This window comes from Patella vulgata, chromosome 3 (genome assembly GCF_932274485.2).
Source record: "Patella vulgata chromosome 3, xgPatVulg1.2, whole genome shotgun sequence".
NCBI classification, from domain to species: Eukaryota; Metazoa; Mollusca; class Gastropoda; family Patellidae; genus Patella; species Patella vulgata.
In genome coordinates this window covers 53,822,989-53,842,584 of record NC_065881.2, presented here as the reverse complement: position 1 = coordinate 53,842,584, position 19,596 = coordinate 53,822,989, and the positions used below count along the sequence as shown (strand labels likewise).

Genomic DNA, 19,596 nt, shown 5'->3' with positions numbered 1-19,596 from the left:
GTCTTTGATATCTGTAGAATCTTATCATCTAATCTGTTTGCATTTTGTTCAGATTATTGAATGGAAGAAGCCTATCTGTCAATTAATTCTAAACTTACAGATTTTGATTAAGTTGTCGAATTTTATCACTACTTGAACATAAAAAGTCATCATCTTATAATTTAAATTTATATTCTTTGTTTCAGTAGCTATCAATGCTCCAATCATATTTTACAATACAAAGATATTTATTTTTGTTTCCTAAAGCATCGCAATACACTCTTAATAGACAGCTTGGACAACTTAACAGTTGTGGTTGTATGTTTTGTTGCCTAGCACGGCCATCTTTCTATATTTAAAAGTACATGGATATAAAGTTCTTTCCATCACTGATCTACTTTATTTCAGGTTTGCTCATTTAATTAACATCCAGTTTTTCAATGATTTGTTTGTTGTTTTAAACCAGCTAATAGATTCAGGGGTATGTATATCAATTTTTGATGATCTGCCATGACAAAGTCAATCACACCCGTACTAAGTTAACCTTTATTTTGATTGAATCTTTCATTGTTCTGGATGTAGCTAACAAGTAACCACTAAGGTCCCCCTAATTAAACCCTATTTGAAGATTTTTTTCAATTTTGAGCTTGAATAACATCAAATAGTGGCTTATCATACAACTTTTTATAAGTTTTCGATGGTTCCGAGTCCAAATATGGCCTCGGAAATAATCTCTGAAAATCCAATATGATGGCTAAAATCAACCATTTTCTGACATAGATAACCAATACAATGCAATAATATGTTTGTAATATGTCCTTTTATATGCCCACATTGTATATTGTCGTCGCCCCCATCCATCCGTCCCTCCGTCGGCGGTCAGGCATCAACAATTGCTTGTGGACACTCTAGAGGCTAAATTTACTATCCGATTGACTTAAATTTATACACAATGTTTAAGGTCATAAGACGAAGAAGCCTATAGATTTTTAGCGATTTCCGATAATTACTGCTGGAGTTATGGCCCTTGATCACTTTAAAAAATCTTGTGGACGCTCTAGAGGCTAAAGTTAATATCCGATTGACTGTAAATTTATACACAATGTTTAAGGTCACGAGACGAAGAAGCCTATTGATTTCAGATAATTACTGCCTGAGTTATGGCCCATGATCACTTTGAAAAATCTTGTGGACGCTCTAGAGGCTAAAGTTAATATCCGATTGACTTTAAATTTATACACAATGTTTAAGGTCATGAGACGAAGAAGCCTATTGATTTCCGATAATTACTGCATGAGTTATTTCCCTTGATTACTTTGAAAAATCTTGTGGACGCTTTTGAGACTAAAGTTAATATCTCATTGACTTTAAATTTTTATGCAGTGTTTGAGGTCATGAGACGAAGAATCCTATTGATTTTCAACTTTTTCCGATAATTACTGCCAAAGTCATGGCCCTTGATCACTTTGAAAAATCTTGTGATGCTCTAGAGGCGAAAGTTATCCGATTGACTTCAGATTAATACACAGAGTTTAAAGTCTTTATGCAATGAATTTTGATAACTTGAATAACTGAATCTATGATATTAAATGTTTCGTATACAAAACATTAGCACGGGTCAGAACTTTATGAAAGCTAAACAAATTCTAATGATTTTCTGATAATTACTTAATTAGTTGTTATTCTTATTATTCTTCATCAGATTTTAGTGTTTTATAAATGTTTCATTACCGAAAAAAGTAAAAATATGCGACAACTCTTGTTGACTGCCCGCTGCTGTGGGCGTATGTTTCGTTACCTGGCAACCTATCTTTCTATTGTTTGCTGCTTGGTTGAATTCTTGAACTCTTTCATTGTTTTTTTCTAGTTTGTATCAAATTTGTGACCTCTGAATAGTTTTAGTATTTTATTCTTGATGTGGTTAGTTCTTATCATATATACTTTACAAATGACCCAGTGTTTCTTACGCAGTTCAGCTAGAATCAATACAGCATTGTCCTTTGACCGTTGCTCTTGTCCTGCACGATTAGGTCACATCAGATACATCATATTTTCCTCTATAGCAGTTTTTGTAGGAAGTACACTATTTGGAAAACCGGGTTTTTCATTGTACAGCCTAGAAACTAGGTGCTCCTGTGCTGCGGAGCGTGTTGTTGTCGGCTTCTGTGTAGGCATTTTACATTATTGAGTTGCAGTCTGGAAATACACGAGTAAAACATTTCATTAGACCTGACATTACCGTTGTCAGAATCAGATGTAACAGTTATAGATCCATATGGTATTACCACCACATTGGATGTTCCTGTTCTAGTACTGACCATATATTCTTAATCAACACCCTCGAAAACCTAGAAAAAGACATTTGTCTATGTCAGAAAATGGTCGATTTTAGCCGCCATATTGGATTTTCAGAGATAAGCCACTATTTGATGTTATTCGAGCTCAAAATTGAAAAAAAATCTGAAAATAGGGGGTAGTGAGGGGGTAGTGAATTAGTAAATAAAAAATTGAACAATATTTTAGTTCCGGAATGACCCAGTTTGTGTAGAGTGGACCCCATTTCCCTTTCTTAACTTTACATATACTTGAGCTCTGCATACATGTTCTTTCTGATGTACAGTTACCTGGGAATATTCATTTTGCATCTTTTCTAATTTGTATAGGACTTGGCTTATCGTGAGATACTGCACTGTGTCCAATCAGCATTTACAATATTATCAGGTCAAGGTTCAGCTCTAAATATAGATCCAATGACCTTTTATAAACATTTGTATAGATGTTTACTAGAAGTACATGCTGGTAAGTTTTATTGAACTGTTTTACACGGTGCTTTATAAAGATTTACATGATTGGCTTAAATTTATACAGTTTTTAATGGTATGTTTAGTTGCAATGCAACCTATCTTTGCATATAATAAGGATATCTCAGGATTTAGTGGTTACTAAATTTGGCTTTTAACTCGACTGATCGTCATTTGTTCAGATGTTACCTTCTACAGAGTAGCCTTTTAGCTCTTGAAAGCTAAGTCAAGCTGACCAAAAGGTAGGCCCTGGCCAGGGAGAAACTTCAGCTCTCACTTGTCAGAGGCGACCCATGCAAGCCTGGCAAGAAAGGGGTTCACCTGTGAAAACATTGGTGGAGACATGAAAGAACTCTTGGCAGATGTGATGTGATGAAAAATAAGTGGGAACACCACTATTTTGGCAAAATTGTACCCCATATATATTGTGTTAACCCCTTTCCATTATCTTGCAGTGGCAAATATGTTTTACATGGCTTGGTACATGTATGGTGCTGTACATATTTACTTTCGGTTTTCTAATATCTTGACCTTCCTATGATAAGAATAGAATCAAAGTGGACACTTTCATATTACAAAATTCTTCAAAATTCCATGAATTCATTAGTCCTTAAAATCTCTTGAAGTTTACTTGATCGTGAATATAATTTATGTTTTTACAGGTACATCAAGTAATGATATGTCTATAATTTTACCCTGTCTATATATACTTATCATGAAACAAAAACGAAAGGTGAGTATCCTATTGAATAAAATACAATTGAAAATATACTAATGTGAAAAGTCAAGTTGTCTAGAATGTACCAGATAGCTAATAGTTTTAGATGTGGAAAATCCATGGAATAAGTAGTTTCATGTGCTCGACTTAATTACCTTGCCTTGCACACAAGATATTCCTCTCAATTTCCAATGTCCTTAATTCTACCTCTCCACATTAAACATGCATTATGCAAGAGCTAAATCTGATTATTGCAAGTCTTAATTTAGGCTTCAGATGTTATAGAAATTATAAATTCGATCTTTATTTAAAGAACAAGACCAAAATCAACTCTGTAGACCCACGGATGGCTCGGCTACAGCTCGGATTTAAATAGGATTTCACTAATTGATTAAATCAGATAAGGGGTAACCTGATGAAAATACGTCTGTTAAATCGAGGCTAAATGATAGAGTGTATTTAGCGAGGCCGCTGTAAAGCGTTTCCGTATGCCATTGAAAACTTTACTTGATAATCGAGATATGTAGGTGGAGTTAACGCCTGTCAATCAAACGATCAGCGAAGGTGAACACACAATTCGCTACCATTTCTAGGCAAATATTACAACGATGATAACTATGTTCAGAATAAAGTAATTTGGCTGAATTTTTCAATATATTCTTCTTTCATCATCTACTTTTGAACTGTTATAGCAAGAATGGCCAACTCTCTATAAAAATCTCCCATAATGTATCTTTAAGTATACTTTAAATCATTTTAAACATAAATTGTCCTCGAAAAGTTCAGAAGAGCATTTAAAAAGCCAATACAGGCTGGTGGCCATTAGGCCCCTAGCTACACATTTTCTTTGCATCTTAAATCAAGGTTCAACAACTGCTATTAAATTGGCGACAGGTGTTGTGCACAAGGAACATGAATTTAAAAAGATGAGGTGATAATCGTAGTCTCTTAGCATGGATAAAGAACAGTGGATGAACGGGCAGGGCTGACAGCAATATAACATAAACATACAACTGGCAGCTGCCAGGCAGGATACGCCCACATTTTGCCAGAGACGGATAGAAAACAAGCTAAAAAAAACCCCATGATTTTTCGTGCAGTCCAAGGTGTTGTGGTCTGAAATGCACGAATATCGAATGGGACAGAGATCTTTGGGATATAAAGATACATTTTAAGTTTCATCAAAATTGGACAAAAATTGCATTACATACTTGTACGCAATTTGCGTACAAGGAGCGGGCATTTTGTCACGAAATTTTCATGAAATTCGAACTCATCTGTGATAAATTTAAACGGTTCCTAAATAAGATAAAAATTGTGGCCTCTAGAGGCTCCAGAAGCTAAAAATGTGATTTTTCGTACAATCATGGGCCATAATCCAAGAAGTTACAGTCTGATCTGTGCAAATATCGAAAAGAACCAAGATCTTTGGGTCATAAACATACATTTCAAGTTTCATCAAAATCGGTTAAAAATTCTGACTTCTAGAGTGTCCACAACATTGGTATTACATACTTTTACTCCATGCGCATACAATAAGCGGCCATTCTGTCTGGCAGTTCCGGTCAGATTTTTACGATATTCGAACTCAACCTTTATTGATGTGTAATGGTGATATATTTAAACGGTTTTGAAAATTGAATATAAATAATCCAGGAAGTAACGTTTGGAGATGCGCGATTATTGAAAGGAACTAAGGTCTTTGTAATTTAAACATAAATTGTACCATATTTTGACACTGTCTACGAATGAGGTGCAGCCATTTTGTCTGGCCGTTTTGGTCCAATTTTCACGAAATTCGAACTCAACCATCATTAGGGGGTAACAGTGATATATTCAATCGTTTTTTTAAATCGGATAAAAATTGTGACCTCTAGAGGGACTACTAAAAATGTGATTTTTTGTACAATCAAGGGCTATAATTCAGGAAGTTACGATCCGATATGCGCAACTATTGAAAGAAACCAAGATCTTGAGGTTATAAACATTTATTTCAAGTTTTATCAAAATTGGATCACAATTGTGGCCTCTAGAGGGTCCACAAACTTGATATACCATATATTTACACTATTTATGTACGAGGGTCGGCCATCTTGTCCGGCAGTTTTGTTTTGATTTTCACGAAATTCGAACTCAGCTATCAGCATAATTAGGGTGTAACAGTGATATATTTAATCAGATAAAAATTGTAAAATCGTACAATCAGGGGCCATAATGCAAAAAGTTACGATCCGATATGCACGAAGATCTTTGGGTTATAAACATGCATTTCAAGTTTCATCAAAATCAGGTGAAAATTGTGACCTCTAGCATGTCCACAAGCTAACAACGCAATTTTTCTTACAATCAGGATCCATAATCCATGAAGTTATGGTCCGATCGATACATGCCAATATTCAAAAGAACCAAGATCCTTTGGAGATAGACATAAGAATTATGACCTGTAGAGTGTCCACAAATTGTGGACAAACGTACGTCCAGACAGACAGGGGCAACGACAATATATGTCCACATGAAAATTTGGACGTATAAAAAACAATGTTGAAATTTCAAGATATTAAGTTGAAATTATAGTAAGAAATTAAAGTAGAACTCCTAAGGAGTACTGACGTGTTTCGGTATGTCATGTCAACATTCAAGTTACACCATGAATTAATGAGTATCGCAACATCCAATACCTATTAAAGTGGAAAAACCTGTCATTTTGAACTCTTAATAAAACCAGAAGTTATACTTCATGACCAAACTTTTTTGTCCCCTGCCTTTCGAAGATTTACGCGAATCCTTGTGCTGAAGGTAAGCAGAGTGACAAGCAATTTAGTCAAAATTTTGGAACACAATAACTCCGCTTCTAATTGAGGTAGAAAGTTCAAACTTGGCATAGGCGTTCATTAGGTGAATACCTTGATGGAGTTTGATAATGGACATTGTCTGCTTAGGGTAAGCAGAGATGAGCAATCTGATTGGTTGATGGCTTTTGGGCACGATAACTTTGGTTATAATGAAGTGAAAGCGATGAAACTCTGAATATAGATTCATTATATCATTACCTTGACTAAGTTCGATGGTGAGAATTTTCTGCTTAGGCTAAGGAGCGATAAGCAATTTAATTGATTGGTCAAGACATAGCAACTCTGCTTTTAATTGAAGTAAAATGTTTAAACTTGATGTAGATGTTCATTAGGTGAATGTCTTGACTGAGTTCAATGATTAACATTTTGAGCTAAAGCTAAGCAGGGCTAAGCAATTTCATTGGTCGATGCTTTGGGACAAGATAACTTTGATTCTATCTGATAGAGAGTGATGAAACTTGGTGTATAGTTGATAATCAGTTTGATTGTTCAATACTTTTGAAAAAAAAAATGTGCGATTAATTAATACGTGTCATCTGCTTTATTTTGGCATTATCGGCGGGGGACATCAGCCTCACTGCAGGCTTGTTATATTAATTGTTAGTAGACATCAGGGTCATCATACGACATACATACAAAGGTTATGGAAAGGTTAGGTCACCATCTAAAAGTTGAAAAGTCGAACACAATTCAAAGTGAAACCGGAGGTAAACAAAATCGATATTCAAAAATCGGCTCCCTAAGAATTTTTGCCATTTGGAGTCGGTTCAATACAAAAAAAAGTTTTCAAAAATCGGAATTAAAATGGCGGCTGAATATCGATTTGAATGTTTTTTTATAAAATCTAATATGGCGGCCAAGCCCAAGCTGTGGAAAATATTATCGAACAAGGTCTTTTAAAATGAAAGATAATATCTGGAGCTAACACCACCATATGTCATTTTTTGTCTATTTTTAAAATGGAGAGAATTATTTATGTTCGGGAAAAATCAGAAGGCCTCAGTAATTTCCGGAAGTTTCTGGAAGCCGTCACAAATTTTTGAATATGCCATTTTGAAAGCATCAATGTGTTCCTTATTCCTGCCACGTTTCAACTTGATACTTCAAATAGTGACGGAGATACGCCATCTTGAATGTCGAAAAAATGATAAAGAAAACTTTTGCAAATCTTTGATGCTAATATTAATTGAGCAACTTTAGAATTTCGAAAAAGATCCGTTGAGAAATAACCAAGATATGGGCAATCTAAGATTAATTTTTGTCCCATCTGTAAAACACTTCCTGTTCTTCAAAAATGATCCACAGCAGAGGCCAACCACATGTTGTTGGCAGAATGTTTGCACCATGTACAACTGACTAAATTCCCCCCCCCCCCCCCAAAAAAACCCCAACCAAACACGTAATAAAACAAGAGCATCGCTAACGCTGCAATATACATCCACATTCCTGCTTTGATTGATATGGTACTTTTTAAAATGAAGAGAATGAAATATGAAATGGCTGTAATATGACAAGAGGCAAAGAAGGCTAGGGAGTCGGGGCATGCACCAAAATAAATAGTTGCTGTCTTTACGGTATAAGGAATAAATATGCAAAGTTCCAAGATGATCCATTCAGAATTGCAAAGACGACCCATTAAGAATCTTGGCCTGTAGGCAACACACAGCGACAGAAAGAAAAAATGGAGGTGGCTCTACCCCTGGGGGTTGGGCAATTACAAAAAACAATGGGGGTCATCCTTGGGGTATAAGGAATAGGTATGCAAAGTTTCAAAATGATCAGTTAAGAATTGCGGCCTGTAGGTGAAACACAAGACACACAAACATTGGGCGTGGCTCTGTCCCAGAGGGTCGGGCATGCACCAAACATAATAATAGAGGTCAGCCTTAGGGTATAAGGAAAAAGGACAAAAAAAGTTTTCAAGACGATCGATTAAGAATTGCGACTGTAAGTGACACAGAGACACACAAAAAGAAAATGGGCGTGGCTCTCCCCCTGGGGGTTGGGCATTCACCACAAACAATAGGGATGTTCCTAAGGATAGAAGAAATAAGTATACAAAGTTTCAAGGTGATATGTTAAGAAATGCGGTCTGTAGATGACAAACAAATAAATACAAGAAATGGGCGTTGCTCTGCCCCTGGTGGTCGGGCATGCACCAAAAACAATAGGGATCATCCATAGGGTATAAGGAATAAGTGTAAAATTTCAAGATGATCATTTAAGAATTGTGGCCTGTAGGCAACACACACACACACGCACACAGAGACAGGGCCGACGACAATATACGTCCACATTATAATGTGTACGTATAATAATATGGTGCCTATGTATCTCCATAACTGTAGATTGTTCTATTCTTTTCAAGATTGTTATATTGTTTTTAATACCTGTACTATTGTGAATATTGATCTTACTTTGCAGTTATCCCAACAAAAGGTGGTGGCTTTTATGAAAAGATTAAGTACCATGGCGTTACAACAGTTACCTCATGGAGCTTTAAGTTTACTAGCGGCTGTAAAACAGTTTCTACATGTAAGATATGTCTCATTTAACACTTAGTTTCTTAAAAACATTTATTAAACATGCCTACCACCTTTTGCCCTAATAATTCCACTGAGTTATGAAGTCTGTTCTGAAGTTTTAAAAATTTCATTGAGAACTTTGGCCTATGTCGCATTCATACTAACGAAAATGGTGAGAAATTTTGGTGGGGTTTTACCTTATGACCACGTCAGGGTAAAAAGAATGAGACAAGAACTCTGAAATTGAGGTCGGATGCTGGATCACAGATGCAGGTGATGACAGTACATGAACATGTTCACATTAAATGTGGACTTGTTAGAAAAAAAATCCATTTTAGCAAACTATAAATGTTGCTCCGTGTTAGATCTAATTATCTGACATAGAAATACAATTTATAACTTTCAGTAATAAGATGAATATAGTAAATATTTGTGAATTTGTGTTTTTATCTTCCAGGCATATTCTTTGTCAGATTTATTGTTTGATAATGAATCTCAGGGCAGTGGTATATTTATGCCTGAACTAGATGAACCAGAATATAGTAATGCACATAATACCATGCTGTGGGAACTTCAGTTATTACGAGTAAGAAATTAATATTAGAAGCTGGGTGTTCTATTGATCACATAAACATAAGATATTAGGATTGAACAAATGGGCCACTCAAATGACTTGTTTGTCCTAAAAGAAAAATGTAATTTACAGACAAAAAAAAGGAACCACATTACTTCAAGAAACATAAACATGCCCCACCCTCAAATGAATAAAACCAGTGGCTGCCAGACAGGATACAGTCACATTTTGCGAGAAACACTCATGGGGCCCATACAGGACAAAAATGTAAGAGTTTTCCCTAATCGACAGCCCGACGATTAGGAGTGTTTGCGCGTGGAGATCGAGCGCTTGTTGTACATGTTGATAAACTTTATGAAGAGTTAGACATACAACACTTTTGGAGATAAAAATCACGGGAAAAGACGCGGGCAGTGGATAATACGAGAATTTAATTCGGCTTCGATATTTGTAATAAATAGTCGGCGATTAAAGACGACATCGTCTTTTGTATGCAATGAATTCTCCTCCGAGAGAGAGGTAAGTCACGTGACACAAACATGACCTCCTTTGATCGATTTTTTTTATAGCCAGGGTATTCCCTGGCGATTGCAATGTTTTGAGAAAGAAGATTTGAAGCAAAATTATGATAAATTATAGGGTGACCCACCATAAATAAATATCTCCAAATATCTCGACAATTACGCCACAATATTTATATATATACCAAGCCTTAAATCAGTTTCACACAATTATAGTCACTAAATAAACGATCATGTTGTACTCAATAAGATATGACCATTAAATCATCTATAAATAATAGACTGAAACTAGTTCCAAGTGTCGTCCATAACATCCAGACACTTTTGAGTAAAAGATAGGTTACGTGCCCTTGTTTTGAAATTAGTCTCGCTTAACCAGGTCGGGATAATCAAAACTACCTTTTTACGAAACATAACAGAAAGCTGGAACAAGATATTGAATTTAGAAACACGCGCGTTAGCAAGCTCAACAATTGTTTTAAGAAATTTGTAAAAGTAAAATGAAACTACTGCTAGTATCATGTTCCTGCTAACGAAAGTGATTCAGAGATATTATTTGTACTAAACCAAAAGATGCCGCTCTTAACGGTACAGTTAATGATAAAGCAATTTAAAAAATAAAACGAACGTAATTTCTAAAGCTGCTGTAATAACCAAGAGGCTAAATTTTACAGCTATTCAAAATCGTCAACAATAGATTTTTACGGCTGTAATAGTTGATAGATTTGTACAGAATTGCACGTGCCATGGCTATTTATAGTATCATACACTCCACCGCTGATAGTTCGAGACACAACCACTGAAGCGTGCACATTAGCCATGTTGAGACCAACTTTCTGTAGAGTGCACGGGTCACCCTATAAATTAATTAGTTTGAATATGTTTTTAGTCCAAATATATCATCAAACCACCCAGTTTGTACCCGGGAATGTATCTTTAAGTTTCATCAAAATCGGATAAAAATTGTGACCTCTAGAGGGTCCACAACCTTCATGTTACATACTTTTACACATTTGGTTGGGAAGTTTCATTTCAATTTTCCTGAAATTCGAATTCAACCTTCATTAAGGTGGAATGGTAATATTTAAACGTTTTTTAAAATCGGAAAAAAATTGTGACCTCTAGAGAATCCGCAAGCTAAAAATGCGATTTTATGAACAATCAGGCGCCATAATCCACGAAGTTACTTTCAGATATGCGCAGTTATTAAAAGGAACCAAGATCTTAGTGTGTAACAGTGATATATTTTTTTTTAAATCAGATAAAAATTGTGATCTCTAAAGGGACCACAAGGTAAAAACGTGATTTTCAGGAAGTTACAATCTGATATGCATGAATATCGAAAGGAACCAAGATCTTTGGGTTATAAACATGCATTTCAAGTTCCATCAAAATCGGATCAAAACTGTGACCTCTAGAGGGTCCACAACCTTGATATACCAGATGTTTACACTATTTGCGTACATTTTGTCCGGCAGTTTTGGCCTGATTTTCACAAAATTCAAACTCAACCAACATTACGGTGTGACGGTGATATATTCAAACGGTTTTTTTTTTAAATCGGATAATAATTGTGACCATTAGAGGGACCACAAGCTAAAAAAGCGATTTTTCGTATAATCAGGGGCCATAATTCAGGAAGTTACGATCGAAAGGAACAAAGATCTTCGGGTTATGAACATGCATTTCAAGTTTCATCAAAATCGGATCCAAATTGTGACCTCTATAGGGTCCACAACCTTGATATACCAGATGTTTACACTATTTGCGTATGAGGGGCGGCAGTTTTGTTCCAATTTTCACGAAATTTGAACTCAACCAAAATTATGGTATAACGGTGATATATTCGAACATTTTTTTAAATCGGATAATAATTGTGACCTCTCGAGGGACCACAAGCTAAAACGCTCTTTACATAAAATCAGGGGCCTAATTCAGGAAGTTACGATCCGATATGCGCCAATATCGAAAGGAATCAGGATCTTTGGGTTATAAACATGCATTTCAAGTTTCATCAAAATCGAGTGAAAATTGTGACCTCTAGCGTGTAAAGCTAAAAAAGTGATTTTTCATACAATCAGGGGCCATAATCCATGAAGTTATGGTCCGATACATGCCAATATCCAAAGGAATTGAGATTTTTTGGAGATAGACCTATATTTTAAGTTTTGTCAAAATCGGATAAAAATTGTGAACTGTAGAGTGCACATGAAAATGTTGGCGTATAAAAATTCTCAAATTATCTTCATTATATATTACAGAGACACTATCAGTCTGATGTTAAAGTATATGCTAGACATTTATGTTATCAGGCACCAACTACAGGTGATGGACAACTACCTACTGACCTACTAAGAAAGTAAGTTCCCCCCCCACCCCCTTTCTCTAAGAAAGCCGGTTACTATTAAAATGGGTTCGTCTGTCTGTCTGTCCGTCACACTTTTTGGGACACAATAACTTTTCTTTTAATTGAGCTAGAATGTTCAAACTTGGTGTAGGTGTTTATTAGATCAATGCCTTGATGGAGTTCGAAGATGAGCATTTTCTGCTTAGGGTAAGCAGAGATAAGCAATTTGATTGGTTGATGCTTTGGTGCACAATAACTTTAGTTCTAATTAAGTGAGAGTGGTGAAACTTGGGTGTATAGTTTCATTACATCAATATCTTGAAGAAGTTCCATTATGAGCATTTTCTGCTCAGGGTAAGCATAGCTATAAGCAATTTGATTGGTTGAGACTTTGGAACACAATAACTCTCATTCTAATAGAGCTAGAATGTTCACACTTGGCGTAGGTGTTTATTTATTAGGTCAATGCCTTTATGGAATTCGAAGATGAGAATTTCTGCTTAGGGTAAGCAGAGATAAGCAATTTGATTGGTCGATGCTTTGGGACATGATAACTTTAGTTCTAACTTAGTGAGAGTGAGGACACTTGGTGTATAGTTTTATCACATCAATACCTTGACTAAGTTCGATAATGAGCACTTTCTGCTCCGGGTAAGCAAAGCGATAAGCAGTTTGATTGGCCGAGACTTTGGAACACAGTAACTCTCCTTCTAATTGATGTAGAATGTTCAAACTTGGTGTAGGTGTTCATTAGGTGAATACCTTGATCTAGTTTGATGATAAACATTGTCTGCTTACCCTAAGCAGAGATAAGAAATCTGATTGGTTAATTAAGTTAGAGTGATGAAACGCTGAGTATAGATTCATTGTCGGTACCTTGACTTAAGTTCGATGATGAGAATTTTCTGCTTAGGCTAACGAGAGATAAGCAATTTGATAGGTCAAGACTTTGGAACATAACAACTCTGCTTTTAATTGAGGTAGAATGTTTAAACTTGATGTAGATGTTCATTAGGTGAAAGTCTTGAGCTAAAGCTAAGCAATTTCATTGGTCAATGCTTTAGGACAAGATAACTTTGATTCTATCTGATACAGAGAGTGATGAAACTTAGTGTATAGTTGATAATCAGTTTGATTGCTTGATACTTTTGAAAAAAATAAATGTGCGATAAATTAGAATGTGTTATCTGTTTATTTTGGGATTTCGGCGGGGGATATCAGCTTCACTTTTGGCTTGTTAACCCTTTCACTGCGTATACCCGGTAGTACCGGGTATTATAAAATGTCGGTAACATGCGCGTACCCGGTATTACCATGTACTCAGTAAAGCCCTCGCTAAAATTAGTACCGTAACTGCAAGTGCCATCTATTGTATTTTCTATACACTAGAACATATTTCCACGTGTTTCAAAGCGGCAAACCGTAAAATGGCGGAGTGCATAGTGACAACGTAGACGATGCACTCTCGACGAAGTCGTGAATGACGTCTTGCTGACCAACACGTGGACAATTTCGAGGCGGGTGATACACATAATTCGTTTCCAGTTACTTGATAATGATAGTAGTTAGGACAGTGATTGGTATTATGAAGTGTGTGATTTGTTGCTCGACGTTCCGCCCATGGCTAGCTATGTCTCCCGTGCATGATGAACAAGCCCAATGTGAACACGATAGCCCTGTGTCTGCAGTAGATTCTGACAATAATTCTGATGTTGATAATAATGCTGGCCTGCTGGATCGTAAAAGACGTAGGCAATTCCTGAGTCCCGAACGTGTAGATCTATTGACTGACTATATTGATAATGATATGGGACTTGGGGATGAAAGTGAAAGTAAAAACAAGGTATTGCAATGCGCACGTGGTCATGGCAGCGGGAGACGTGATGCGCGTGTTCGTGGCGGCATTGCTCATGGCTGCTATTGATATTTTTGTTCATTTTATATATCTTTATCAAAATCCAGTGAAAAAAAACAATATCTCATAAGTATTTCATGGAGAAAAATTTGTTTTCGTGTTAGCTTTAGTGAGAAATGAGAAATCCAAAATGGCCGCCATGACGTCACGTGACTACATTATTATGCAAATTTCCAACATTCTATTTTTTCCTCTTAGCCCAACCTCATGCCCATCCCAACAGACAAAAAGATTTTTCATAAAAGCTTCCATAAGTACTGTTTGGCATTCAGTTCCAACCTCCCTTTTTTCCTCAAAAAAGGGTCTAGCACAGGCAGTGGATTTACGTCTAGCATTGAAAGGGTTAATACATGGGATACTGACAAGAGTTACTCTGAGAGTCCAGTTTCTGTGTTATACTGATGAAAATATACTATAAATCACATTAAACTATACTATAATTCATATTCACTTGATTTTTAATTTTTTCAGAAACCCAGAAGAATTATTTAGAGATAAGAAAGAAATATCTAGTCTATTTGATAGTTTGCCATCAAAACCTAGACAGTTAAAACGAAAGAGAGTAAGTTCTACATAAATCTTGATTATTTTGATTAGGTCATAAACATTTACAAGAATTTATATGAAAAGGAACTGTCAGTCAAATTGATTAGTATTTTATTATAAAAAGAATAAAGTGTTTTTCTTGTGTATGCTCTAAATACCAGAAATACTAAGCTTTTTTTGCTCAGATTTAATTATAATAGCACTTTGGTAATCAGGATTTGCATTTAAATAGCAAGACGCCATTGAGTTAAGTTTGATGATCAATGCTAAAAAATTTTATTGCATAATAGGGAATGTTTTAATATTTAAGAAATTAGATAACTACAGATTCAGATATTTAAAAGAAAAAGAAGAAAAAACCCTCTTGTAATTTGTATGGTTAACAATTAGAAAGAAGTGTGCCAAAATTTGGTGTAGTTAAATTATTATAATAGGAATATTTCTGACCCATGTACATGTATATAAATAATGATAAATTCGTCGGTAGGCAGACGAAGTGACTTATCGTCAATAGGTTACGGCAGGAAGATAAGTTACTTCGTCTGCCTACCGACACGAATTAATGTGTGTATGCTGCTTGAACATCAGTTGTCATGGTAAAGCACATCCTAAGCATGTAATGGTGCATGTGGTCAGTTAACAGTTGTTCTGTTCATGAAAGCCCTGTGGTCAAGGGCAGACATGTTTAAAAAACATGCTGTGGTTAATTTGTTAGCTATTGTAGGAAAAGGCCCATTCAATTTGGACTTGTGGACAATTATGGAATTTCCGCCCTAACCTTTGTCACCCTAAAACTGTTTAAAAACTGTTTAAATTTTTACTGGAGATGAAAAAACTATATGTGAAGAATTGTGAATTTTTTCAAATTCCTATATTTAGAAGTTTATATATATATTTTTTTTTGTTTACAGACTTCAAGACGAGGCTATAGAAGTGAAGGATTAACAGATTATATTCAAACAGTTGTAAATAATGTACCTGATGTCATTAATTTTGACAGATTATTGCCATCAGATATGGGTTAATTAATGAAATAAACAAATAATTAAATTTTATTAATTTCTGTGTGGTTCTTATTCACAATTTTCCATGTTCCATTTAAACCCTATGCAGGAGGACAATAAAACACACAACAAAAGAAGCATATTATCATTGGTAGATAGTTTCAAAACTACAGTCAAGAATTTCTATAAAATATTTATTTCTATTTCACTTCCACAAATAACACATCCACTACCTGTATAATATTATCTCAATTGATTTAGAGGTTATATTCACTCCTTCATACTAACATCAGCCTCTCGTAATTTTTTGGCTATTTCTAATAATTTATCTGTTGTAGTTATTTCATGGGGCACTTCAGAGAGTTCTTGTATAGGAAATTGTGTTTTATTTAAACTACTGTCTTTATTGGTAAAGGGATGCCATACACCCTGTACACTAGGATTTTCTGTATGCTGAGGCTTTCTTATCCTTGCAATTTTTATCCCTGATCTTCCTCTAAGATGTTCAAGCCATTTGTATATTTCGTCATCTGACATTTTAGCAGTTACAATGGACTCTCTTCCTCCATTTACTGAAAATAGACCATAGACAATTGATAACCAATTCAATATTTAAACCATATTATTATTCACATCTAGAAGAACCATTTAGGAAAGAAGGCCTTGTGATAGCAGAGATTATACTGCATGCAGGTGGTTAAGCTAGATATAGAATGAATCTGGATAATTTCACTGTGTTTGCTTTGTCTGTATAGTTGAAACCCATTAGGATTTAAGCTACCATTATGCATGTTAAACTAAGTCATCAAAATTTAATTCACATGTTATGTTTGTTTTTGTTGAGTAACAGCAAGAGCCATGATGAATTATTTAATATAAATCAAATTTTGAATTAGTTTTGCTGTCACTTACAATACTCTGCAACAAGTTTAGGGCTTCTGTTGTTTCTTGGTTGGAGATATACTGCAACTCCTGGATTGCTATTTGTAAAGTCAAGTAGTTTATTTTCAATAAAATCCCTGAAATATAAAGAGAAATTGGGTCATTCTTGTGCTAACATGGTATGTTTTTATTTTAAAGGAATCTACAGGAACCCACAATGTTAGGCAGGTGAATTTACATGTACCATTATTTAATTAATCCACACACACAAAAAAAAACCCCAACAAATAACTTAATAAAAAATTTATTTACAGTCCTTGGTAAAACCAAGAGGCCTATTGGCTCAAGCAATGGTTATAATTTACAATGTGATCATGGTTAAGGTTAAATGCATTACGGTACGGGGGGGGGGGGGGGGGAATAAGATCTGTCATATAGTCAAGTGGCGTGGTTTCGATTCCCTGCTTGTACGTGACAAGGAGTAGGGTTGTTTGTCCAACCTTCTGGGTTCTCTCCAGGTCCTCCCACTGAAATGAAGACCCCCTAGCGTGCAATTGAAATAGAAATTGAACCATATGTTAGTTCCGAAATGACCTAGTTGACGAACCCCAGTTCTCTCTCTTGCATTAGGGTAGGCCTCCCTATATATAAAATATCCTAAATCCAAATGTATGCAGAATTTCTAACATCATGTTCAGGTTAGATCTTCTGTCACCACAAGTCTATAATTACTCGAAATTTAACTGAAGTCAGTTTCTACAGCCTGGTATTTATAATTTAAATATTTAGCCCAAATACAATAATGGGGCTAGTTCCTTATAGCTGCAATATGAAAATAATATGGTAAAATACCGCTCTTTCCCACCTCTGTTCTCAGGCTGTTTTAGAACCCTAACCTTCTATTTTTCACCTTGATTCATTATTTTCTGCCAAAAGGAATCATTTCTCACTATATATTTGACACAAATTTATAATAATTCAACACCATTTTCAAGTAGAATTTAGCGATGAAATAAACATGCGGTTTGCACATGTTTGAGTCTCGTAATGGCTGAAAAGTTCAAACGTATTTTGTATAAGTTTTTAAATGCAGAATTCTACTTGAAAATAGTGTTGAATCATTATAAATGTGTGTCAGCTGTGGCAAGAAATGATTCCTTTGGCGAATAGAGTAGAATCAGGATGAAAAATAGCATGTAAGAATTCCAAAATAGCCTTAGAACTGAGGTGGGGAAAACCGGTATTTTCATATTGCAGCTATAATATAGGGCCCGATAGGAAATGTCAGTGGACGTCGTCCGCTCAGAGACAGTTTCTAAAGGAACTATTTCAGGTATTTTACTATTAATATAATGGGGATACATGTATATTAGGCGACATAAAAAAAATTAGTTGGTGATCGTCCCCGCCCGCCCAGAAAATTCTACCCGACCAGAATTATTTTTTATTTTCCAAATTTACCTTCTTATGATGTTTAAAACCAATGGTAAAAGTTCCAAAATGTAGCCAGGCTACGAAATTCCTAATCGCAAGAGTTAATAAAGCGGATATAATCATTGGCATGTGTTCCAATACTCTTCAAATGCGTAGGACTGAAGACATAAACAAATTACGACCTGTTAATGGCAACAATGGCTGACATTTTTGTTTGCACGCGTACAGCACCAAATACAATATTTTGAATACAACATATACAACCTGGAACTATATGTTAAGATGGGAATACGTCTCGCCGATTCTGAATTACATGAAACAGTCTCTCGAATAAATGCAACAACAGATTTTCGGAATGGCCATGGGGGGCATGAATAACTAAATCAACCGATTATTAATATTAGTGATCGTAAGTCGTTATGCAAAATGTTTTTTTTTTTTGTGGGGTTTTTTGGAGGGGGGGGGGGCTTTTCTGGTCTTACTATTCGCAAAATACAATATTATGAAAGTTGAATGTCTAAAAAGAATATCAGTCCAAAGACATGATATGAATTGAAAATTTTGCAACATTTGATATCCTGCAACATTAAACCAGTCGGCACCACCTATTTATTTAAGTGTTCAGTTAAAAATCTCTTTATATCTGATTGAATCCAAGGCGGAATATCTCAAGTTTAAATAATTAATCTGAACAATTCAAATGACGATCATGCAGATGAGTTGTGTTTTGACATGAAATAAAAGGTTAATATTCCTGAAGTATATTGCTTATTCTGTATATTCATTAAAAAAAAAAAAAAAAAAAACTCCCTCCCTCCCACATTTTTTGAAAAAAAAGGACGATCACCAACTATTTTTTTTTTTAGGTGGCCTTATATTTATATAATAGTTAATAGATCTAGGCTACCTAGTCCTAGTTTTGAAGTGACAGACATTCTTTACATGTCAGTTGGATAAAAGTGACAGACATTCTTTACATGTCAGTTGGATATTTATATTATATATATGTTGCCTACAGTATGTATACCAGTAAAAAAAAAACCAAAGAAGAGAGGATGATTGATTAGTGGTAGAGAGTAGAGGATGCAAATGAAAGTTGAATACGATTACGAGACCCCGACAGTCCACCTTGCCTCCGTATAAATAGTGTTATTTCAGGACTATTTGTTACCTTGTTCCCCGACTATCTCCCTTTTGTTTACAAAATACAAATGTTATTCTTTGCAATTGACAAACATATCTGCCAATTCCGTTGTTAAGAACATTTTTCAAGAACGTACTTGGGATCGAAGAGCTGGACATTATTAGCCTTCTCGTGTCTAACAAGTCCAGACTAAATTTATTTTCATCCGCGGAACAAAGCAAGGTCGATAACTCCTGACGCTTAGCGTTATCCCCCTTGTAATTTGTAAAGCGTGTGTAATTGTTTTATTTTCTTCCAATTTACATTAACTTGTAACTTTATTTATTGTTTCATGGCCATGTTAATCAACTAACT

At 35.3% G+C, this 19,596-nt stretch overlaps 2 protein-coding genes across 9 annotated transcripts in view; one reads left to right on the top strand and one right to left on the bottom strand.

Moving 5' to 3' along the window:
- Positions 1-15,833, top strand: part of LOC126814853 (nucleolar complex protein 3 homolog) — a 38,004-nt gene extending 22,171 nt beyond the window's left edge. For all 8 annotated transcript variants that reach the window (XM_050540266.2, XM_050540267.2, XM_050540265.2 and 5 more), the window contains 8 exons: positions 388-460; positions 2,643-2,778; positions 3,443-3,513; positions 8,775-8,885; positions 9,333-9,461; positions 12,232-12,329; positions 14,704-14,794; positions 15,690-15,833. In XM_050540266.2, the coding sequence (XP_050396223.1) occupies positions 388-460; positions 2,643-2,778; positions 3,443-3,513; positions 8,775-8,885; positions 9,333-9,461; positions 12,232-12,329; positions 14,704-14,794; positions 15,690-15,803 (823 nt within the window). In that variant the 3' untranslated portion in view covers positions 15,804-15,833. The remainder of the gene's footprint in view (positions 1-387; positions 461-2,642; positions 2,779-3,442; positions 3,514-8,774; positions 8,886-9,332; positions 9,462-12,231; positions 12,330-14,703; positions 14,795-15,689) is intronic.
- Positions 15,834-15,958: 125 nt separating this feature from the next.
- On the bottom strand, positions 15,959-19,445 carry LOC126814874 (39S ribosomal protein L43, mitochondrial). The gene is made up of 3 exons (XM_050540308.2): positions 19,270-19,445; positions 16,695-16,801; positions 15,959-16,354 (listed from the first exon to the last, which is right to left on the bottom strand). The coding sequence occupies exons 1-3, from the start codon at positions 19,398-19,400 to the stop codon at positions 16,053-16,055; spliced, it is 540 nt and encodes a 179-aa protein (XP_050396265.1). The 5' UTR covers positions 19,401-19,445; the 3' UTR covers positions 15,959-16,052.
- Between the last annotated feature and the right edge of the window lie 151 nt (positions 19,446-19,596).